This window comes from Montipora capricornis, chromosome 3, assembly GCF_036669925.1.
Source record: "Montipora capricornis isolate CH-2021 chromosome 3, ASM3666992v2, whole genome shotgun sequence".
NCBI classification, from domain to species: Eukaryota; Metazoa; Cnidaria; class Anthozoa; order Scleractinia; family Acroporidae; genus Montipora; species Montipora capricornis.
In genome coordinates, this window is record NC_090885.1 from 26,301,444 (window position 1) to 26,323,943 (window position 22,500).

A 22,500-nucleotide genomic window follows, 5' to 3' on the forward strand; every position below is an offset into this window, starting at 1 on the left:
ATTCCACAATTTCAAAGTCAGTAACAGTACAGTATTAAAGAAATGCCACTAGAGCAACTGCATAACTGGGGTTTCTTCATAAATAGATGCACTCATTCAACTAATTTTAGAGCCAAAATGTAATTTTTGGGCAGGCACTATTTTGTGCATTGTCTATTCCTTGGACATCAAAATTGCATTTACAAAGGTCAATTACTTGTATTAAATTTTAGTCATCTTACTGTACATACATGTATAAATCTTGCATAACCAGCTGATGTTTATCTTTGGAAATGAGTTTAGAAGTTCAAAATTTGACATGATGTAACAAAATTAATTTTAGTTATATTTATTATGTAGGATTTGTCCCCACAAGCTCACAGCACTGCAGCGACGTTTCTTACAATGACAATGTATTTTGTGGGATCGCTATACCCACTGGTGGCTCTGAATGAAAAAAAAAACACCAACTGGTAATAATAATGCCCAATAATCTTTTTGTGTGTTAATGGTAAGTTTGTTTACAGAGGGGCAATGTTAAGTTATTTGGGTGTAATGTGGGGACATTAGGGAGCTTCTAGCATGCAATGTTTTTTAGCCATGGATGGACACCGGAAGTGAACATTTGGCATGCCAGGACAGTCGTCTCTCCCAGATTTTCAAAATAATCATCTTAGTTCCTTAATCGCTAAAAATACTTAGACAGCCTTCTCAAAACTGGCCGGTTGACGGTTCAATGAGCCACCTCCTCAGGAAGTTTGACTGTCTCCTTCCAGTCAGAAAATGTCTTATTTTTATTACGACGTGGAAGAAAGAAACAGACAGCACAATTTTAGCTCTAAAGTAAAGTCACTGGAGATGATATAAAGGCTTGAAAAAAGGCTTGTTTGACATACAAATTCGCTTCTGCGATACTTTTTTGGGTTGTGCACGTGAAATGTTTATTTAACTAACATTCCAGTATTTCTTATCAGACACCATGTAACTGCGTGTCAATGCCACATGTGAAATTTCGTCACTTTAAATCCCCCAGATTGCACTAAATTGCATCTGTGAGTGTCTAAATTTCAAAAATTTCCAATGGTAACATGCCTAGCTTGCGCCCTTTGGGCATTCGCTTGGGTGCCTTTGGCACCAGAACCATCTCCACTTTCCTTATAACCTGCTCCCCAAAAACATTTTGAGAAGGCTGCTTACAATATAAATGTTGAAGTTTCAAGACAAGTTAAAAAGGAAAACAGTTCACTTCCAGTTGCCGTCAGTGTCTCAAAAATGTCACAGGCTTAACCTCCCTACTGTTAGTTAACAGGGCCCAGTTGTTCAAAAACCATTTTTTAAACCAATCTGAGATTAACTAACAACCAAGGTTTGGGTTTTGACCATAAACACAGTTATTTTATGCTGTAGGAAAACAGATTACTGAGTGAACACTGGAAGCAAAAGACTTTACAGAAACTTCTATTGATCATCACAAATAAAATGCAATTTATCGGTAATCCAGGAAAATCGGTCACCTCCAGCTTTGAAGTTTTGTTCCTTTGTTGCTTTGAAGTTGTGATATTAATTCGGGCCATTTTGCATGGCCATAATTGTGAAAAATTTCATGACATTAATGGAGAGGGCATAGTTTTTGACTGCTTAATTAACCCATTGACATCTCAAATGCCCTAGGACGCCCCCAGTTGAGGAATAAAAATCATCTCACTCCCAGGGATCAGTGCCGGTTAAATAAATATGCCCCTTTAGTAACCTCATCAAGGCTGTTGCCTAACAGGAGCCCGGTAGCCTGGGGCTCCCAAAGAATAGCTCTGGGCGCCTTAATTTTTCACAGCAACACCTTTCACTTTATATGTTGGGCTCCTTAGTTCTCAGCGTTTAGCTCTGTGGGCCCCTTTAAAATTTTCTTAGGCAGCAGCCTTGCTCATTAATGAGCACTGCTTTGGCAACTTGTCACACATCTTAAGCAAGCTTTTCCAAAACAGTAGTGAAATAAGACCACAAGTCACTGAAGTGCAACCAATGCAAGTTCTTAAGAATATAACATGTCAATGATACTTAAATATTAAATACTGGCAAATGCCATAAGAATAAATTCAAAAATGTGTTCAAACTGACGTCGAATTTTGCCTGTCCACACTACGTTTACCACCTTAAATGATAGTTCCTGACAGAGAGCATGCAGAAGCTTATTAAATAAATAAAATTAATAAAATATCCTGGAGCCCTAGGGCTTAGTGACTGAAACTAAGTCAGTTCCGAGTTATCCAGATAATTCCAATAAATACATAATTAAATTGGAGTTTAAGAAGGTACACCAACTCAAATAATTATTGACAGTAGAGATTGTGTTTAGTAAGTCTTTCATACAAAACCGGTCAATCAATATCGACCAAAGGCAGTCAAACTTTTTGCAATATAGGTTATTAGAAATCCCGCTTTCCATAATTCCAAACATTATTGGAAAGCTAAATTTGCTGGGCAAGTGTTTCAAATGGCGGTCGTAATGTGAAAATACACCGGTGCAAAACTAGCAATCCCCACAATGCAACGAACGAAATCATCATCGAAACGTCGAACCAAATCAAAACAGAACATATAACACAGCTCATTAAATATTCTTTTGATAATACTTTCGAGTCATTCATCAGATTTGATCCCGCTCACACATCAACCTCAGGATCATTAGATTTCATCATCTTTCCATCCTGAGGGCTCCGTACTATCACTGATTTTCCCTTATGTTCTATGAGTAATCTTGGCAGTTCTCCATTCGGACGTTTCTCGAAGCAAAACCTCACAAAGGAGCCACTCAGTTTGGCGGCTGGTTTAGTCTGTAGAACTTGCCAGTATTTAATGCATTTTGCGCGGCTGATAGCCACGAAACTTGGCGGCATACCGACTTGTAAGATAGCAGCGTCAATCCAAGAATTGATCTTTTCTGTCCCGTTTTCTTTGTCATTTTGCAATGGATCGAGTTCTAGAAATTCACCCACGATGTTATCCAAGTCTACGTCGTTGTCGTCGCCCTGGTATCGAGCGTAACGTGGTCCACATACTGTTGAATCGTAGCCACAACAAGAGCAGTATTTCCAACAGGAACAATTTACCCAACTCCACGTTTGTCCCATTCTTTTTTTAGACTTTTTCTTTCGTGAGATCATGCGTTCGTCTCCAATTCATCATTATAGAAATGCCACAAACTTTGAATGCACCTGTAAGTTGGCTGAACGCGGGCTCAAGATATCCTGAAAGACAAGGTTTGCAAGGCACGAAGGGTCTATCATTTGTCGGTATCCGGTCAATGAATGTTGGACAGTAAAGTAAATTTCTCAAAGGAACAAAAATGGCATACCTCCAATTAGTATACTATTTAAGCCACAGCGGACGTTTTCCGTGTTTCCAAAGTCTCATCTAAACACGAGGGGGAGTTGGGAAAATTCGAGGGGGGGGGGGGGGGTACTGCAATATATGGGCTATATAGGTATGTGCCGCTGTGAAGGGTAATGTTTTCAAGCAGCCTACTCTAGCATCGGGTATATAAATCAGAGCGTATCACTTTTCACGAAAGTGACCAGTTGGTTGAAGATTTTATCTAGACTAAGGAAACCAGGAATTGCTACTCAAAAATATAAAAAAAATAAATCGGAAGTTTAAATTTTTATGACTCAGCCTCAACAGCGTTGATAGGTGACTATCATAAAACGCTACTGGATATTATTAACTGTCAAAAATCGGGATTCAGATGGAAATCGGTGGTATTAATACTAGTTAAAATTAAACAATTTATTGTCTTGACAGTGCGTACGTACGTGCTTGGCATTGCTGGACAAGTATAAATAAATCCTTTCTTAAGAAAGAAGTGATTGTGGTATGAGGTTTTGTTTTGACTTTGCTTTAGACTGTGCTAGTGACCTCAGTTTCTCTAGGATAGGAGTGATTTGGGGAGTTTACTTTAGTATAGGGTAGGAAAATCTATCTGAAACTAGTTCTGGTATAGGCTAAGGGTTCCAGGGTCCCAGCGGCACATCCCCACCCAGAAATTCCTATTTCCTGATGAAGGCTGGTATTGGCCAGCCGAAATATCGTTAAAAATGTCAGTTTTTCATGCATCTGTCCTGTTATTGATCATGAATTTCGTCATAACATTGTCAAGTAGCTGTGGGATCCGCAGACTACTTTGACAATGTTATGACGAAATCATTGTCAATAACAGGACAGACGCATGAAAAACTGACATCAATTTGTTTTTTACAACAACAAAAATGCAAAGGGGTCTAAATTAAGTCAAAACACGAGAAGAAAACGAGACAAAAATGCGAGAAACTTCAATCTGACGTGGGCATTATCGCGTCATCCTCGCATAAATTATAAATTTATGTCACAGTCTGTCCGCTTATTTTGCAGTCATTGTAAAAAGTCTTCTTTAGGCGCTCATCAAGTGGGTCCTCTATGTACACTAATTCCTGAAATGCAGAAATAGGCCTTGCCCCAGGCCTAGGCGTCAGGCTGCATTTTAGACCCAGTCTGCAGTCTGCATTTTATACAGACCATTTTAGGAACCTTGGAACAGGTTTTTCCCGCGAAAAGTGTCATACATCCCTTGATGCTGAGATGGCTTTTGATTGGCATTTACAACAATGGGCGTGCTGAATCCTGAGTGCTGAGGCGCGCTGAAGCCTTCTGTACATAAATCAGAGGCTCCCCTTGATGGTGATGCGCTCCTAAGTTAAAAACAGTTATTGAAACCTCGCAGTTTTACATTCTTACATTTAAATACTTCTATTAGCACTATTTGAAATAGTGCCTGATACGTACCGGTCATCTAGTCATTTGGAACCTTGACCTGCGGCTGCCGGCCGTGCAGAATGCCTTTGTCTTATTTCGTTGCCATGCGTGTACTGAGTCCCTCCTAGGGGGCGGGGGGTCCTTGTTCTCTTTGAAAATTTGCTTCTGTTTCCTTGTTCCGGAAATTACTTTTAAACTTATTCTCAGCTTTTTGATCCCTAAAATTGTTTATGTTCTCTTGTTCCCTAAGTTATTTTGTCATTGTTCCCCTGCTAACCAAGTTTAAATCAGCCATGTTCCCTTGTTGAGGGACTCTGTACTGCAGCATCTGATATCCTGGGCTTGTTCATTTGAAGAACCGCCACCTTGTGACAACTGGAATCACAATACGAGCCGCAGACGTACATATGTAGACCAAGAGAAGTTCCAGCAATGGCGGAAATTTGCGTGACCTTCATTTTGTGGCGTGACAAAAACTCACTAGCAGACTAAAAGATGGGCGATCCTAACGAAACGTATCGAGCATCTAACCAGCTTTTTGCTCCTGTTGAAGATATTTCACAAAATTTCAACGTAGGATATCCATCAAACATGAAAAACGACGAAATTCAAGGTGAAAGTGAGGGCGATTGGGACGAACGCGAAAATGATGATGAAATAATCCAGCGGGGCGAACGTTATTCACTGTTAGAGGCGCAGAAAGGGTTAACCGTTTTCACAGCCGCGGTTTTTATCATCGGAGAAATGGCTGGCAGCGGGGTCTTGGCTCTGCCATCTGCCATCGTTGGCGCAGGCTGGACAGGAATCGCTTTGCTAATTCTGTGCTGCTTTGCCTCCGGTTATTGTGGAATGGTGTTGGGAAGATCTTGGACTCTCCTCCGCGAAAGACATGAAGAGTACAGAGGTCATGTACGCTATCCTTATCCAGCTATTGGGGAGAAGGCATATGGAAGATGGGCATCCATCGCTGTTACTGTTTGTATTCAAATAACTCTACTCGGTAAGAGGAAATGTCGTCGTTTGCATAATCGGTGATCCCATAATTTTTAATACTTAAATAGTTTTCTGTTTCCCATATTTCGTTCGGTATCTTGGGGAGTATCGAAACAACAGAGCCGGCTTGTTTGCTGGATGGTTAAATGTGGCCCTGTATTCTGTAGTTTAGCCAAAGGAGCAACTACAGAATGTAGGGCCAAAATCAAGGCGATTTTGTTTAGCGGCTCGTTTATTTTTGACTGCTTCAACCAATCAACTGATGTCACGCTCTTGCGTGACAAATGCATGACAGATGGGAGGGGAGCTGGGCACGCACCAAAAAAAGCTCTTGCACAAGAATCGGTCTAACCACGGATTATTTCGAAGCATTTATTCTCGAGACATTTCCTCCCTCGCGGATGATTTATTTGCAAAGATGATCATTCAAGTGTAGTTAGCTCTGAGGCACATTGGGGATACTGAACAGATCTTCATGCCTGCCTCTTCTTCAAAACGAGGCTAACTGCAACTTTTTGTGATGGTAATTAGTTCTATTTTACATATGAATGAAAACTAATTTTCATAAGAAGAATTTCGCACTTAGACTCGCTTTGAAGAGGAGGCAGACATGAATATTGAGGAGAGGAGAAAACCGGAGTACTCTTCTCTCTGTAATAGCGATAACAGCCACGAAAAGACTACAGTAATCACTACTGTACGACTTTATAGTAAAATATGTCATGTCGGAAAGTTGAGAGGTTTTCTTTTTGTAGGTGTTTGCGTGGTTTTCTTAATCCTTGCTGCGGGAAACATGTCTAATCTTGTCAAACTCCATGTGAGTGATCATACCGAGTTGCGTATCTGGCTTCTGATCTGTTTCGCTGTCCTACTCCCTTTGTCATGGCTCGGTACGCCTAAGGAATTTTGGGGAATAGCCATCGGAGCCAGTGTCGCGACAGCTGTGGCGTGTCTTATGATTTGCATTTGTATTGTCTTGGATATACCAGCTGATCTGAATAGCGTTGAACAACCAACTGTGCGCTTCGAGAGTTTCTTTTCAGGTATGTATCAGTTCAACAAAAAAAAGACGACACCCGGGTTATTCTTAGAATAGGTTCGTTTAAGAAAATGTGACGCTTATTTAATGGAGAATGAAACACTACTAAATTGAAATTCAAAGTTTGCTGCCTTCCCATACGCATTATTCTCTTGATGACATCAACACAATAAGTGACCACGTGACACTGAAGAAAGCTGTTTTTAAGGTCACGAAGCAGCTATACAACGGCTCTCGCGATTGAATCAGAAAACAATAGGCAGAAAAATATACAACGAAAAACAACAAAGTCCAATCCTAAACACAATGGTTGCGGTCTCATTAGGGAGTTAAGACAGTTAACACTAGTGTTAATTCAAGGTTGTATTGTTCAGTGTTCCCCTAGGGATTCGGATCACCAGTGAGTTGACACTAGAGTAGTGTCAACACTATTGTTACCCTGTGTTTCTCTCAAGTGTGACCGCAACCAATACACCTGCATCCTATACCTTTCCAATGAAAGAGATGCTTGATATCGGTTTTAATGCGTAGGCTTTTAAACAAAGGGAGGCAGATTGTGAATTGAATGCGATTATTGGACAGCTACGCTGTTGGCTGAGTCGACTAGGAATCGCGTATTAAGGCCCGTGCAAACGCTCGCAACATTGTTGGGCCCAACATGTTGCGAGCGTTTGCATACCATGTTGTGCGTTGTTGCGTGTTGCTGCGACTTGTTGGAAGTTGTTGGATGAAGTTTGAAACTGGTCAAACTTCAGAGCCAACAAGTGCCAACATTTCTATTGTTTCGCGGTCATCGAAGCGTGGTCCAACAATGTTGCGTTCGTTTGCACAGCACATCCAACAATGTTGCGCCGGCGCACGCGCACCACATGTCACGAATCCACACAAAAACATGCGAACAAGAAATCAACCTTTGTATTCTCATCTTAAGGCCCAACATGTTGTGACTTGTTGCGAGCGTTTGCACACATCGGCTAACATCGCGCAACAAGAAGCAACAATGTTGGCCCAACAATGTTGCGTGTTGTTGCGAGCGTTTGCACGGGCCTTTAGAATGAATGAGCCAGCCCTGTTATATATATTTTTTTAACCTTTCAACATATTGCGCGTGGTTAAGAGACAAGACGCGCAGTCGTGTTCGGACTCGTGCAGAATTTTTTGGTAAGAATCGATCAGAGAGAAAATTCAAAACATCTTAGGTACCGTCCACACGTATCCGGTGAATATCCAGCGAAGGCGGCATGCGAATCCGCAACCTTAAAAATTCGCTTTCCAGAATGGAAACTCTTGAATACGCAAATAATTTGGAATTTCAAATCCGACGACGTTACAAACTCAGATCCAGTCCTTACCGAGTAAATTTTTTAACATGGCCGCTGAACGAAATCTTGTGGCCAACTCGCACGCCCGATGGCGCATGCTCTGTTGACATTTTTGGCCCAAAGGAGTCCTGGGGCCCATTTCTCGAAGGTCCCGCAACTGTACGGGCCATTTTCGGGAGTCACAATTCCCTCTGTATCTCAAGAACGGAGAGGATTTAAGTCGTCAAAATTCACAGTCATTTCGCTTTTTGTTACCTTGAAAAAATGTTAAAACATTGGCTTTCCAAAATAAGCGCTTGACAGTTTCGCGAATAGCTTTTCGGGCCCGAAAGTTTTCGGGACTTTCGAGAAACGGGCCCCTGGATACTAGAACGAATCCGGATACGTAAAGATGAGCAAATTCGATTTGTATACGTTATGTGTGGACGTGAAAAGCTTTTAATCCGCAGAGAAAAGGTTGCGGATTGTAAAATATCCAGATACGTGTTGTTGTTCTTGGGCGTTTGCCAAAAGTGGCTTCGTATTAAAAAACATGCACCTTAATTGGTGCGTGACCTTTGATAAAGAAGCCTGTGGAGCTACGTTTCTAGACATTTTGCTCAACTTTTTCCGCGAGGAGAAGACAACTTTGACCACAAAGTAGATGAATGAAGGAAAGAAATTCACGGTACTGCAAAAACTGAAGCTCTTCCCTCATAATTGGAGAAATATCTTTTAATGTTCATCATCAATACTTAAACGCCTTTTCTTTTTGGGACTTTTCCATTGCATTGCTTTATACTGAGTTGCCACTTTCCGCTTAAGTTCAAGCAAACTGATTTCTTTTTCTTCTAATTTGATTTCACGTTGAAATCTGCGAAAGAACGAATACAAAAGTTTCAATAAGCAAATTAAGTTTATTAATACGGCACTAGCCATGGGCGAACGGCTTATTTGGATCCAAGTTCCCCAGTTTTTCCCTTAAGCCTCGTTTCCATATAAACGTAACCATGTCGCAAATTTATTGCGATGGCTCGATGACAAACACTGTCACTATTTTTGATTGCGTTTTCGATATGTATGATTGCTTTACGCAACTTGATCTCGTGAAATTGTGAATCAGGGCGCGAAAATAAAAGATCGATAGTGCTGGTAAACGGAAGGTTTTTCGTCGTGCTCAACTTTTTCTTCTGTTAACCCTTTGATTACTATCTCGCAAAATACGTACAGCTTTATCCACGGTCCCAACTACCCTTATGACGTCATCACTTTTAACGGTCAGGAACAGCTTTGTCCACTAACTTGTGCAGGGAGAAGAGATCTTTCAAACTATACCAGAATGAGCACAATTCAGTCAAGGAAACTGGAGAAACGGCCAAAAAAACCACGTAACACTGACCTGAAAATCTCCATGAAAAGCTTGCTCCATTACCCACCTACCTTTCTGAGCACCTAATTCTAAGATGATGAAAGGTTTCTCAGAAACTCTTCCCACCAAAATAAAGCCTACCAAATGCCCAGCAAGTTGAGAAAAAAATGAGGCAAGGAAAGCGAAAAGAGAGGGAAGGAGAGAAAGCGAAAAGTGAAAGTCGAAAGTGTTGTGCTACTTTTAAACCCAAAAAAAACTGTCGAAATTTTGCTTTCTGCGCATGCCCGAACTTTGCAAGTGCTTATTTTGCACCTGGCTGAAAAGGCCGCTGAGTGTACAACCTAGAAACGGGTTTGTAGGGAGATTTAGCTCTTACACAGCACGTCAGTGACCAAAAAACCCTCAACTAGCTTCAAAACGTGTTTTTCGGCCAAATCTCTAGTAGCCGAAGGGTTAAGAAAGTAACAAGATTTGCCTATCGTATGTAAAATCAGGTGAAAAAGTGGGTAAAACTCGATTTTTAGGTTTTTTGGCCAAATCTCTAGTAGCCAAAGGGTTAAACTTGTTGCGACGAAGAATGCAGAGAAGAATTGTCAAGAGCCCTCACCGATTCTGGGTCCGATACATTTTCGAGGAGTAGCAACGACTGCAGCATAGTCAGCGCCAAATTCTAGTGCAGTAACTGGTCCGTCATTATCGACAATTTTACTTTTTATTTTTCTGTCATATATGGCGGGGTATTCACTTATGATATTCATTAAGTTCACACTGTTTTTAGGAGTTCCCTCCTCATTGGGACGCCATTTTCATTACTAATACTTCCCAACGTATAACGTGCACAAAAATTACCGCCGATTGATCGAAAACAATCGGAAACAGTTTACGATTGTGTTTTCATATCGTTGTTTCCTCGCTTTTGCGTTACTACTCGTCGCAAACAAAACGTTAAGATATAAATTTTTCTATCTCTTGCATCTAAATACAAATTTTTCTATCTCTTGCATCTTGTTTGCGATCATTGGCGATCATCGTCGATTCGTCGGGGATGAACGTAAAAGGTGTTGCGATTTACGCAAAGTGTTTGCGGTCATATGGAAACTAGGCTTTGGGCGAATGAAGTGCTAAGATTTGGCCCTCTTTTAGCTCCCTTTACATGCCCTACACCAGAACGACTTTTTCCTTTGACGTGAAATCACACAAAGTTAACATTATTTGTAACTGAAAATGCGATTTGAGATGAAAACGAAGACAAGATTCAGGCGGGTCAGAGACTCGAACCCGAATCTCCAACTTCTCGCCGTCGCTGCAATCCGCTAAAATAGCGAGGCATACTGCAATCTCGTACCCAGAGTCCTCGGGCTTTTTGGCCAACGGGTGGGCATCCGGAGAGACTCTGGGATAATGGACTTATACTATTTTTTTGATTAGTCGCTTGCATAACAATGGCAGTCCGACAGGAAGTCGTAAATAATTCGGAAACCCCAGAATTTGGAGGGAGACTCCACAAAATCTAAAACTAGTTTCTGTGCTGTTTGTTTTTCTACCTTAGAAATAAATCACAAAACAGGATAACGTACTGTTCACATAGCCCTCCAAACTGTCTACAGTTAACTCCAAAACGATGTTATTTTCTGAAATTAAGGTCTAATATGGGAACGCGGTTCTATCCTCTCAGTTCAGCAACTGGTATCCAGGATTTCCCTTCTCATATACAAGCCAGTCCTTTTAGATTGAGTGAAACAACTAGACTTTCTCAAAGTCGTTCGCTTGGTTTTCTGGTCTGGTGTGGTAGGACCCGCGCTCCGCGCTCGTACGATCGCGCTTCGCGCTCTCTGTCGCGCTCAAAAGCTCGACTTGTGAGCAAGTCTATGAAACACCAGGAAGTGTCGCGAGAGGTTCTAGGTTTCCTACGCATCCAGCTGCGTGTATTTTTCCTCTTGTTCTGAACTGGTGCTCGTTTTACATTGCACAAGTCGATTTTAATTGGCCATATGAATTACCTCGCCTTTGGTTTAAAGACACCATAGTACATCAATCTTACCTCTTCTGTCGAAAGAACTTTCTTATGTGGTGAAAGATAAGGAACAAGATCGTAGAGCAGTAATCAACCAGCCAAAGAACCATGAGCAGGTTAAACGTGTTCTGCCATGACCAATCAGTTAACATTGCAAATGGATCAAGGAAACTGAAATATGAATTGACCCACGCAGAGGGTGTTAAGTTAAGGTCCTCTCGTATCGCCAGAAAGGCCCGCGGCATCTCAAAAACTCGCGCCTTGATAAACAACAGGTGGCCCATTCGTAATACCGTAAAATTCCGGTTATAATAAAAAAACGTTTCGAAATGAGCCACAGCAGTGTTGATGGAAATATGTCGAACTTTCAAGCCTTCTTATAGATCGAATGCATTTCAATTTTTAGGAACAAAATCAAAACTTGACAACGTGAACGTAACCGGAACGTAACAAATCAGAAGCTCAGAGTTCATCTTCGCTGTCATTGTTAAAAATTTTAATGTCTAGTTCACGGCGGCGAAGCTTCCTGCACTTAATTCTCTCAGTTGTTAATGTTGCGTTTGAAGCAGTACGGGGTTCTGAAAGAGTACTTAATATTAAGAAAACAAGGAAAACGAGAAGGAGGCTGATATCCAGGGGGGAGGGGGACTTATCCAAGTAGATGGGCCTATATCCAGGCGGGCTTACAACCGGAATTTTACAGTATGCGATGTTTAAGCGTTCGGTGGTCGGCACTTTCATAGACTCCATCTCTATTGTTTTAGGACTAGGTTCAACTGTTTGAATTTCTTGCCTTGTCTGGTGCTTTTTTTTCTTCAAACAAGGGGTTTTCCTTTAGATGTCTCAGAGTGGACAGTACTTCGAATGAAACTGAAAAAAACGATATTCGTGCACATAGCTGGCTCCGCGCATAGCCTGTAGTCCGAACTGCCGCACCGCATACTACGAATTAACTTGATATCACAACTGAAATTTTAAACCTTACCTCACCCTGTTTCTTTTGTTGTAAGCAAGGTTTTAAAACTTTTGTAATTAAGTCGGTTGACGGCAGTTACCTTTCTGTTTGTGCAGTTTTCAGGCGGATGAAGCCGTTAAACTGACGTCATACAGGAAACTGTTATTTCGCCACTGCGCGCGAGCGCTTTAGAATGATCATTCTTAACCTGTTGATTCCACATTTGCAGGCATTTTCAGCAACACTTGAGCGGACGTTGAGAAAATGTTGCTTGAACCCTGGTAGACCAAGATTTTGCAGCCGACTTGTGCGCCAGTCGAAATATTTCGACCGCGCGTCATTTTCAACAGAAGAGCCTGCTTGCAGGCTAGTCCAAATTGACTAAATTGAAAAGCCATTTTCCAAAACATTCATATACTGTCACCAGTTTTGGTGCAAATCGAATTACAATTTAGTCTCAGACTGGCGCAAATGTTGGCGCGCACAATCTTGGTGTAGGTGTATAAAACTTCCTGGAAAAAGTGGTTATAATAAGTGGATGTCAAGGTTGAGTCAGGTCTAATGTATATAGCACAGCTTATTAGGCGGTCTGTTCTCTCCTAAATCGCAACCAACAACGCTAAGAATTATAGCATTGATGGTCCAACGGAACTATAAACGTAGAGACACTATGCGACAAGTCGCCGGCGGCATGTTGCAAGGACAAGTCGCAGCAGCTATTCGCCTTGCGTGACAAGGTGAATGCTTGTGAAAATGTCTGCGACACAATGTTGTCGCTGCCATCAGTCGCACGAAGTCAAACCAGTTTGCATTCGTGCGACCGTTTGCAACAACGAAATGAGTGTGTACAGTTCTATGACACTTTGCTGCGACAAAATATAAATTAACCAATGAGAACGCCGCATTTATTTTCCTTGTTCCCTCAGCAACCTGCTCTCGAATTAGGAAACTAGTTCGCATTCCCCCTTATCCGAAATCAATGCGTTTGCGTCGGACAAGCGTTACGTCGCGGCGACTTTTTCGGAAGAAGTACACATAGAGAGAATATATTTAGTTCCCTCGACGTGTCGTGGCAACTTGTCCCTATTAAGACGTGAGAAACAATGTCCCATATCAACCAATAGTAAACTCCAATATCATTAGTGCGACAATTAATGACCACCGTGCGACCCGTTATGGACCCCAAGGACTGTCAGAGAAAATCTAGGGTTTGAGTAGTACGTAACAACTCAGTCTTTCTAAAGAAGAAAACTCGTTACGGACAGAAAATATAGTCACGAAGCAATCGGCTTAATTTAGAAAACTGCCCTTGGTGTTTCATCGACACTCTTTGACATGTTGTTTCAGTTTGGTTTTTCTTGTGACTTTCTAGCGTTTGGAACGATCCTGTTTTCGTTTGGTGGTGCGTCAACTTTCCCAACAATCCAAACCGATATGAAGAAAGCCTCGAGATTTCCATTGTCCGTGGTATTTGCGTATATTGTTGTAATTAGCATGTACCTGCCCGTATCAGTGCTTGGCTTTGTTGCCTACGGCAAGGACATCAAGCCAAATATTCTGGACAGCGTGAAAAACAATGAACATAGCGTCGCCGCGGTCACACTGGATATCGTATTGGCTCTGATAACGCTGCATTTGCTGTCTAGCTTTGTCATCGTCTTAAATCCCGTATCACAGCAGTTTGAGGAATTTCTGAATATACCACGACGTAAGTAGTTTTAATTACCTTTCATTCCCAAGATCAAAACGTTCATTCTCTTAACTAGCACCATAGATTTCTTTGTTGGGTAGTCATGAGAATTTGGTGTTATATCAAGATCACACCTGTTAAGCTGTGTGACTGGCATCTCATTGAAATTGTGGGGAGAATTTACATGCTGATCACTCCTGCGAGTCAAAGGGTTAACCCTTGTTCTAATTAACCAATCAAAAAGCACACATTTTGTCTCTCTTGGGGGAAATCTGTGCTTTTTGATTGGTTAATTTGATTTGATCAAATGTCCACTGATGGCTCAGCTGTGTCCGCATCATCTGACGACAGCAAAAACCTGAGCGAAGCTTGAAAATCGAGCAGGATTTTGAGGTTGCGGACCCGTGTAAATGCGATGATTTTTGGGACAGTAATAGCAAAATTATCGACTTTTTACGTGTCCAAGGCTGGGAGGCGAGCGACCCTTGGAAGTGAGAGAAATTCTGCTGAATTCAGGAGGCACTCGGCCGTGAGAGGCCTTGGAAGTTGCACTCCTTGTCTATTTATATTCTGTGACGACGCGTCGTATCTGAAGGGGGAAATCGAAGCGTCCCAAAAACCCATCAAATCACTCAGGACAATGCAGAAAATCGTAAGTGAGTGAACTTTATTTATCTGGCTGTCCATAAAATAAATTCTCGAAAAGAAACATCGCGATTTGAAGTTTTTATGGAACATTTTGCTCGATCAGTTGAACGCCGCGGACCGTTACAGCTGTCTCAAAATAACGTGACGTCACGCGCTGTCGCATCCTTAGGGTTGTCTGCCTGTGATTGTACTGATTCAACGTGACTGCCGAGGTCTACTGATACAGAACTTTATTTTTTCATTAAAAAAAAATAGGCTTGTCTTAGAAGTTATGTCAAATTAAAAGAGTTGGAGGCCTCTAAAGAAGGGTGTACATCCCAGTTTTGCCAGTCAAAAAAATATACCCCTTCACGATCCTCCATAAACTATGAAGCTGGTCAATTGAGAGTTATCGTGTGTGGCCAAGTAAAAGTATGGTGAAGGACAACAATTTCCTGAGCGAAATATCTTAGCAACTAATTAAACAACTTAATTACTGGGTTCTAGTCCTGAAATAGCCTGTTTTTTTGGGGGACTTCCTTACGACTACTTAAGTTGTTTCATTTAATGCGATCTTTCGGGTTGAAAAATCGTTTCATATTCTCATCTCCAATATATGACTTCAAAATATTGTCTCACTAGACGTAAGTATTCTGATCATGATTTGTTAGGGCCTGTTTACAAGGAAGGAGGGTAACCCTACTGCTGGGATTACCCTAGTAGAAGGGTCAAAGATAGCCCGGGTTTATCTGTTAAGTTATCCTTAACAGAGCGTTTACAAGGCAGGAAGGGTTACCTTGGCGCTAGGGTAACCCTAGCGCTCAGATAGGGTTACCCTACTGCCAGAGTAACCCGATCTGCCTTGTAAAAACATTGCTCCAAAAAAGAAGAAATGTGTGAGTGCCAGGGTAGATAGGACTTCGCAAAATGTTGTTGTCCTTTTGGTGATAACCTTCCACTGAATAGGCCCAATCGGTGGGGAGGTTGTATCAGTACTCGCACCCAATCAGAGGCGAAAATAATACCAGGTTTACTCAGTGGCTATCTTTTTACTGTGCTTCACCTCGGCCGGGTGTCTTCGCCTGGTGCTTTGTGACTGGATTATTTGTTTTCGTCGGTGTGCTGTGATCGAAAACAACGCTATCGATGTTTAGTAATGGAATTGATTTACACCGATCCATGCAAAAGGCCATTTTACAGTTGTTTGCTCGCTGACCTAGCCTATGAATGGCTGCAAGATTGCCATTAAACCTTGTATTGATACAGACCTCACTGCTTTTATCATTTAAACTGTGTTGTTGTAATTCTAATTGGTCTACATCAACATTAGAAAAGCACTAAGGGGTTTGTATTAAAACAGGGTCACCATCAGCCTCGCTTCCATTCTTAGGTCAGGTAACTTAGCTACAACAAGTCTATTGTCGAAATAAATTTCGCAACTGCAACTGCAGGGCTATCGCTGGTAACAAATAATAGTAGTGATTATCCGCTACCATTTGGGCCTTTTATGAGCCAAGGAAGTAAATGATGTAAAGAAATTCCAAATTATGAACCTCAACTGGCCAGATGGAAGGGAGTCTGGCACCTCAACCTGTCAAAACACAAAGACGCTCTACAAAAGGCCTGGTACCGCAGGCACGTGCGGATGACTTGTCAATCAACCGTGGACACATACAGGGCTCCGTGATGATTCGTACAATGAAAAAGCCCCTAATGGCAACATGTTCGTAAAATGTTATCTATCGTTCTGTTTTTAAAATCACTTTGTCACTTTTCTTTACTTTGCTGTTTTATCGTTAATATTTCTTTTCAAGTGTTTTTCTACACCCTTGTTAATCAGATGTTCATTGATATCAGTCGTGCTTGAATGAATTCAAACAAAACCAGAGGATGAAGCGACTCCTTTACAGTGCGTCTTTATGTTTAACTCCTACTTGCCTCCAAAAGATACCATTAACTTTCGCATTTAACAGCTTTGCAAGTCAGCGACTGGTTTTTTTGATTTTTATAATCCGTGTATCACACTGGTCGAAGATGACTCCTGTCAACATGAACAATCCCACAATGCACCAGTCGCACCAGTCCCTCCAATTATTATTATTATTATTATTTTTTTTTTTTTTATTTATTTATTTTTTTTTTGATTGAGCAATTTAATCCAACAAGATGTCATCATTACGCCGGTTCGAACAACTCGGGTCAGACGTTAAAGAAAAGCCATTACGACTATCTGAGAGACTTGGCTGGTTTTCCCAAGAATGGCTTCTTTGATTGCCCGCGCCTGCTGCAATTGGCTGTTGTAATGACTGTAAGTTCGGTTTTAAAGCGCTCAATTATTGGAAACCAACATCTCAAATCTTTCTTTATTCACACTATGAGCGATTTATACGAACTGATTCAGTATTGTGTGAAAGAAAGACGAAATGAAAAAAAAGCACAAGCGATAAAGATCTAGAGTCTGAATTACCACGCTTTCTAGTTGGAGAACTCCAAACTATAACATCCACTAATACGCACAAGTTTTTTTTTTTATTTCATCCTACGTTCTGTGACTTTTTCCCTTTTCTTTCTCCACAGACTTCTGCTTCAAACGATGTCTTTTTCGATCAGGTCTCATGTGTCTCATCCTTGGCATCAGCGAAGCGTTTCCAAAGTTTGGTCCCATCCTTTCTCTTATTGGCGGCTCCACTGTGACACTGCTTACTTTTGTATTTCCATGCTTGTTTTACTTACAGATTGAACGGAATATTCCTCTGCATATCAGAGCTTTGCTGTACGAAATCATAGCGGTGGGCGTGTTTGGCGGGGTGGCATCTACCTACTCCGCGATAAATGACATTAGAAAAGTGTTCACGTAATGAATGAGTTTTTTTTTTAAGAATACAAAAGGACCCCGAAAGAGGATTCGAATCCCATTCGGACATTAAGGTTGCCAAGTGACACAAGCCTGAATGCATTATCAATATTAAAAGACGGCAATTGAAAAGGCTAACCACAAGTACAAACGTTGAAAGCATGATAAGTTCGTATTCAGTACTGAGAGCAGATCAAATGATAAAACACTGTCTAGCAGACGATTACCTCGCCACATATGACACAATAAATACGCTGAGAATTTATGCTCACTTTTCAACCACGTTCCAACCAGAAACTGGGTTGGAACGACCCATTCGTAACAGCTTACGTTTTAAATGACTCCTTTAGTCGAATAAGCAAGGCTTGCATATGAATGGATATGATCAGAGACTACTTTACGCTGTATAAGCACCTAGATGGCAAGGAAACGTGCCATCGCCTGTCTCAACGTAAAAATTGACAAATCATGATGCGCGATCGTCCGATCGAAAAACAAACGATATTAACACCAAGTGAGGAGGCTAAATATTTTGACCGTTTACAGCACCTGCTACAAAAAATTAGACTTCCTAGAATTTAACTCTAACTACTGCCAGCTTGAACGAGCGGCGAATTCTACAGCACGTCTCGTCCGGCTTCCAAGTCTCTGGGTGGCAGGGGAGAACCCGCATCGGTTTGATCCGCTGATCGCAACGCCTCGCGGGCTAAGAAGTTCTCTCTTTTGACCTGATTGCTCACTTCTTTCGGTACATCCGGGATAATCCATGCTAAAATCGCTGTCAAACCGTACACTATGTGCTGTGGCAAAAAAAAAAAAAAGAAGAATTAAAATCTGGTAGAACTCGCGAATTTCGATGGAAAACCATGCCACAAAGGCGTCAAATACTGTTAAACTAGGCAAAGGCCCCATTCAAAGACCGAGCCGTACGTTAACCTCATTTTAATTCCTTTCAAAGTTTAGAATTTTGGATATTAGAGAGATGGACTTCTTGCGCACCAAAGTAAATTTTCTTGACATTGACTGTTCCAAAGCCTGATAACTGAGGTCTGTCGGATTCAGTATTCATCCTCGTCACCCTGGCAGAGCCTCTGCGCTTGACCAGAAGCTCTGGGAAATTCTATGTAGGAGAACATTCGCCGTAGGGTTTCTTATAGCTAAAAATTGGCTATTTGAATCCTACGGCGCCTACTCACTCCTCGTGCTAACGTGAATGCACCAATCAGAGACGCTTTTCATTGTTCTTCACGAAAACCAATGAGCAGACACTTTGTTTCAGGGTTCCCCAGATGCCTTTTGTTTAGGACTGAATTTTTAATATATCGAATGTGGTCTATTGGGGAGCTAAACCAAGGACGACAACGACGACGGCTACGAGAACGTCACATAACAATATGTCTGAGCAAAAACAATAGCTCTTCGCGCGCCGAACAAGCGTTTTACAATTAGATACGTTTTTTTGCCGTTCTCGTCCTGACAACGACGTGAAATGATTAAATTGGAAGTTTTGTGGAAGATACGAGCACGTGACGATGACTTTTCAATTTTCTCTCCAAATATCCACACCGTTCCCACCAATTCTATTCTTGGAAAGTAGACACACACTTTCCACGACGAGCACTCTTGGAGTAATCGCAAGATTATAGCCTCCGTCGCCGACGTCCTTGCTTAAGGTGCAATAAAATACATATTTAATTGACCACTCCCCATAGGGACTTTTCAGGGCCAACGAAACTACAGAACACAACAACAACAACTGTTCAGAATCCCAACTGGCCAGAGGCAAACCAGTTGGCTATTCACAAGTGCAGCTGGGAAGATGAACCAGGGACTACCAGGAACAAATTCAACGAATGGTCAGAACCCGGGAACTCCAGATCTCAAGGCAAGCGTCCAAACCACAACGCTACACTGCCTCCTCTAAAGGTCCCAATTCAAACCCAGTGACGGGGTGTTTCGTTGATACGAAAAATTTCGTTCGCTGCTCATTGATGTTATATCCATCCATCTCAATACATGCACATTTACGTATAAATCAAACAGACTCCATTACAGAGTCAATGTTCGACAAAAAAACAAAAAACAAATAAAAGGGCACTACGCGTACGGCTAAAAGCTGCAACACTGCAATTACACCCACCAGGAAAGCCAGCACGAAAAACAGTTTTGATGCCAGGATATGCCAATAGGCCGTGGAAAACTCGTACTTTCGAGGATTATCAAACGTTTGGTTTTCAATTGTTGTAAACGGCCGTTCGTAAAAGCCACGGAACCTGGACACCAAGGAAAAGAAAGACAAATAAGTACTCAAATGAAACGGCGCAACAAATTACATTTAAAGAGAGTGGGTGCAATAAGCGAAAGTACACGTAAAAGAAAATGAATGACAACGGCGATGACGATGTGACGCCTCGGGGAAATAGCTTACAACAAGCTTTACCTGGGCAAGGAAGGGCATTGAGGAGAAGTTATTCACCTGCAAGTGGGTTGACCAAAGCCACAGCTGTTGTTATTGAATTTGGCCCACAGCACGTCCACGTCTGTTCCAGAGGGCCTCTCTTGATCAGGAAACTCAGTGACCACAAAACAGGATAACGTACTGTTTACATAGCCCTCCAAGCTGTCGTTACCAAGACCAAGCGTGTAGTATAGTCGGGGTACAAACTCCGACACGAAGGCGATCACAAAACCCTTTCATACAAAATAAACGATACAACATACTGGTCACTTATATTCACAACTATTCATCATTATTTCTCTTCTGATTTTAGAGCAGAATGCAGAAAGTAAATATATCTCGGTATTTATCCATGCGAAAGTACACGAACGCTAAAACAAGTGGCTAAGCCGCGTGAAGGAGAATTGGTCGGAGGAGGAAAGAGAAAACCCCGAAAGGTTCCCATAGTAACTTTCACTGAGTTTTTCCGCAAATGGTAACCGCCGTTCCGCTTTTAAGGAATCAAAATTAAACGAGATGCCTATTTCTGTATGAAAACCGTTGGAACTAAAACGCTCTGCGTGAGGGGACGCAGTCAAGTTATTTTAAACAACACAATGAAAATCAAAAAGACGCTTTCGGTCTATGGTAAGCGCAAATAATGTTAAAACTGATTCGCTAACATTGAGCTAGTTACATTGAGCGATAGAGTTGTTCAAAGGTAAAATTTCTTGAAATTTCATCAGAAATCGTTCGGAACGCCATGATAGTGTCCCTTTAAGCCTACCACTTGTTTTTTCGCTTTCACATTCAAATGTTGCCATTTTCAACGTAAGAGCCTGCTTGCGGGCTATACGAGCCATCCCCCGTGCGGTTACAAGGTTGCAGACCAATCAGAGGCGTTGTGGTTATCAGGGCCAATTCAGTTGACTGGCCATAATTTGGCAGGACCCGTATTTTAAATTTATATCATACATTATTATATGGCTCTGTCTCACGAGGACTGGGAACCACAAAATTCACGAATTTGATTGGCTAAAATCGATATTGACCGCGGTCTAGATTTTCCCATCTAGACCGGTAATGTTTTGCGGTGAAATGATGTAAACTAAAATGCAAAAATATTGAGTATTTTCTTCTACCAATATTTATTTATGGAAGTACCAAACAGCATGATGACAAAACTGAGAGAGGATGACGAGCAAACTTTGACAGAATTAAGTTCAGCTCATCGCCACTCATCGCCGATTGCAAGCAAAATGTCAGATAGTACAAACCAGTTACATTAAACGAATTAAATTGTTCTTGTTTGGCCATATAATATACATCTTATTAACCGAGCTAGGTCGGTCTGTATGGGAGAATCTTGACTTCGGTCGCTGGTACAGACCTCACTGCGTTCGGTCTGTACTGGCGACCTCGGTCAAGATTCTCCCATACAGACCTCCCGCTCGGTTAATAAGAACTAAGTAAGACCAAATGAGCGAGATCGGCACTTTTCGCTGCATGGGCTTCTGGCCGAGCAAATGATGGAGGGAAACCATCGCACACCTTCGATACAACAATAAGGTGGAAAGTTTGCTAATACAAAAAAAAAACCTGCACTACCTAAACTACTTACATTTACAACAACAGAAATTTTGGTGACCGCCTTTAAGATGCTGTACCAAATACCTGCCAAAAATGACGCTTATGTGAAATCAAACAAACACTGAAATAAGATGTTATTTAGAAACGTTATACAACAAAGCCTATACAGAAATAAATGTATAGAGCGACTTTAGTATGACCTTGAAAAAGTTCTCGCAATTTGTTTCACGGACCAATGTTTGGCAAGATTAAAACAAAGCTTCTCCTCAGTCCCACCAAGGAAACTCCTAATTTGGGCAGTAAACAGTTCGATTGCCCAATCACATTACTACATTTCAAATGACGTCAAAGCGAAACTTTCAAGAAACCTCCATGGAGAGATGACGTTGTTGGCATCCGCGTTCACTAAGCCAATGAAAATTCGCGGTCGTTTGCTTTTGTTCGGTAAGCCAAATAAATTCTTGCGCTTTCGTTTACGTTCTGTTTTTACGTTTATTTTTCACGGTCATCTAAAAGTCGCTCTATTGTGAAGTGCGGGTTATAGACGAAATGTAGAAGTGATCTTCGCACTTATCTCGACAACTTTTGGTGTCTATAAGAGATAATTGCTTGAATTGTTCAGATAAGTGCGAGGTGATCACTTCTACATTTCGTTTAAAGCCTACTTCCCGGCAAAACACGATAATTGAAAATTAACATACGCCCATCTATCGAACCCGCGTGTGGAGTTGTTCGTTTGAGCATAGCCTTGACAAGGGAGGAGGGGGTGGAAAGGGGAAGGTTATGGAGTTATCACTGATGCGGCCAGTAGTTTCAATAAGTACCGACTGCCGACGAAAAGCGTCTGCCTACTTCACTCAAAGAAGT

At 41.6% G+C, this 22,500-nt stretch overlaps 4 protein-coding genes across 8 annotated transcripts in view; 2 read left to right on the plus strand and 2 right to left on the minus strand.

Annotated features, from left to right (window-relative positions):
• The window catches only part of LOC138042691 (calcyphosin-2-like), a 30,088-nt gene extending 29,867 nt beyond the window's left edge, over nucleotides 1–221 (plus strand). For all 4 annotated transcript variants that reach the window (XM_068888653.1, XM_068888652.1, XM_068888655.1 and 1 more), the window contains exon 20: nucleotides 1–221. This exon is cut by the window's left edge and continues 536 nt beyond it. The gene's annotated coding sequence lies outside the window, so the exon portion shown is untranslated.
• A 2,269-nt stretch (nucleotides 222–2,490) lies between these two features.
• Nucleotides 2,491–4,932, minus strand: LOC138042693 (uncharacterized). Of its 2 annotated transcripts, none has more exons than XM_068888658.1 (2): nucleotides 4,795–4,932; nucleotides 2,491–3,224 (listed from the first exon to the last, which is right to left on the minus strand). In XM_068888658.1, exon 2 carries the CDS (start codon nucleotides 3,138–3,140, stop codon nucleotides 2,640–2,642), a length of 501 nt encoding a protein of 166 aa, XP_068744759.1. In that variant the 5' UTR covers nucleotides 3,141–3,224; nucleotides 4,795–4,932; the 3' UTR covers nucleotides 2,491–2,639. The 2 variants fall into 2 exon arrangements, 1 of the variants encoding a protein (XP_068744759.1); XR_011131067.1 differs by lacking the exon at nucleotides 2,491–3,224 and adding an exon at nucleotides 4,571–4,700.
• A 186-nt stretch (nucleotides 4,933–5,118) lies between these two features.
• Nucleotides 5,119–17,871, plus strand: LOC138042692 (uncharacterized). The gene is made up of 4 exons (XM_068888657.1): nucleotides 5,119–5,764; nucleotides 6,513–6,800; nucleotides 13,808–14,143; nucleotides 17,330–17,871. The coding sequence occupies exons 1-4, from the start codon at nucleotides 5,260–5,262 to the stop codon at nucleotides 17,608–17,610; spliced, it is 1,410 nt and encodes a 469-aa protein (XP_068744758.1). The 5' UTR covers nucleotides 5,119–5,259; the 3' UTR covers nucleotides 17,611–17,871.
• The window catches only part of LOC138042690 (anoctamin-5-like), a 27,690-nt gene continuing 22,291 nt past the window's right edge, over nucleotides 17,102–22,500 (minus strand). Inside the window, exons 24-27 of the mRNA XM_068888651.1 lie at nucleotides 21,665–21,717; nucleotides 20,083–20,297; nucleotides 19,747–19,879; nucleotides 17,102–18,406 (exon numbers count right to left, since the gene is read on the minus strand). Coding sequence (XP_068744752.1) covers nucleotides 18,224–18,406; nucleotides 19,747–19,879; nucleotides 20,083–20,297; nucleotides 21,665–21,717 — 584 coding nt within the window. The 3' untranslated portion in view covers nucleotides 17,102–18,223. The remainder of the gene's footprint in view (nucleotides 18,407–19,746; nucleotides 19,880–20,082; nucleotides 20,298–21,664; nucleotides 21,718–22,500) is intronic.

Excerpts from the sequence above, each read along its gene's own strand:
- LOC138042693 (XM_068888658.1), bottom strand. The coding sequence starts at position 3,140 with ATGATCTCACGAAAGAAAAAGTCTAAAAAAAGAATGGGACAAACGTGG.
- LOC138042692 (XM_068888657.1), top strand. The coding sequence starts at position 5,260 with ATGGGCGATCCTAACGAAACGTATCGAGCATCTAACCAGCTTTTTGCT. Across the intron at positions 5,765-6,512 it reads TATTCAAATAACTCTACTCG|GTGTTTGCGTGGTTTTCTTA; the intron begins GTAAGAGGAAAT and ends TTCTTTTTGTAG. Across the intron at positions 14,144-17,329 it reads ATTTCTGAATATACCACGAC|ACTTCTGCTTCAAACGATGT; the intron begins GTAAGTAGTTTT and ends CTTTCTCCACAG.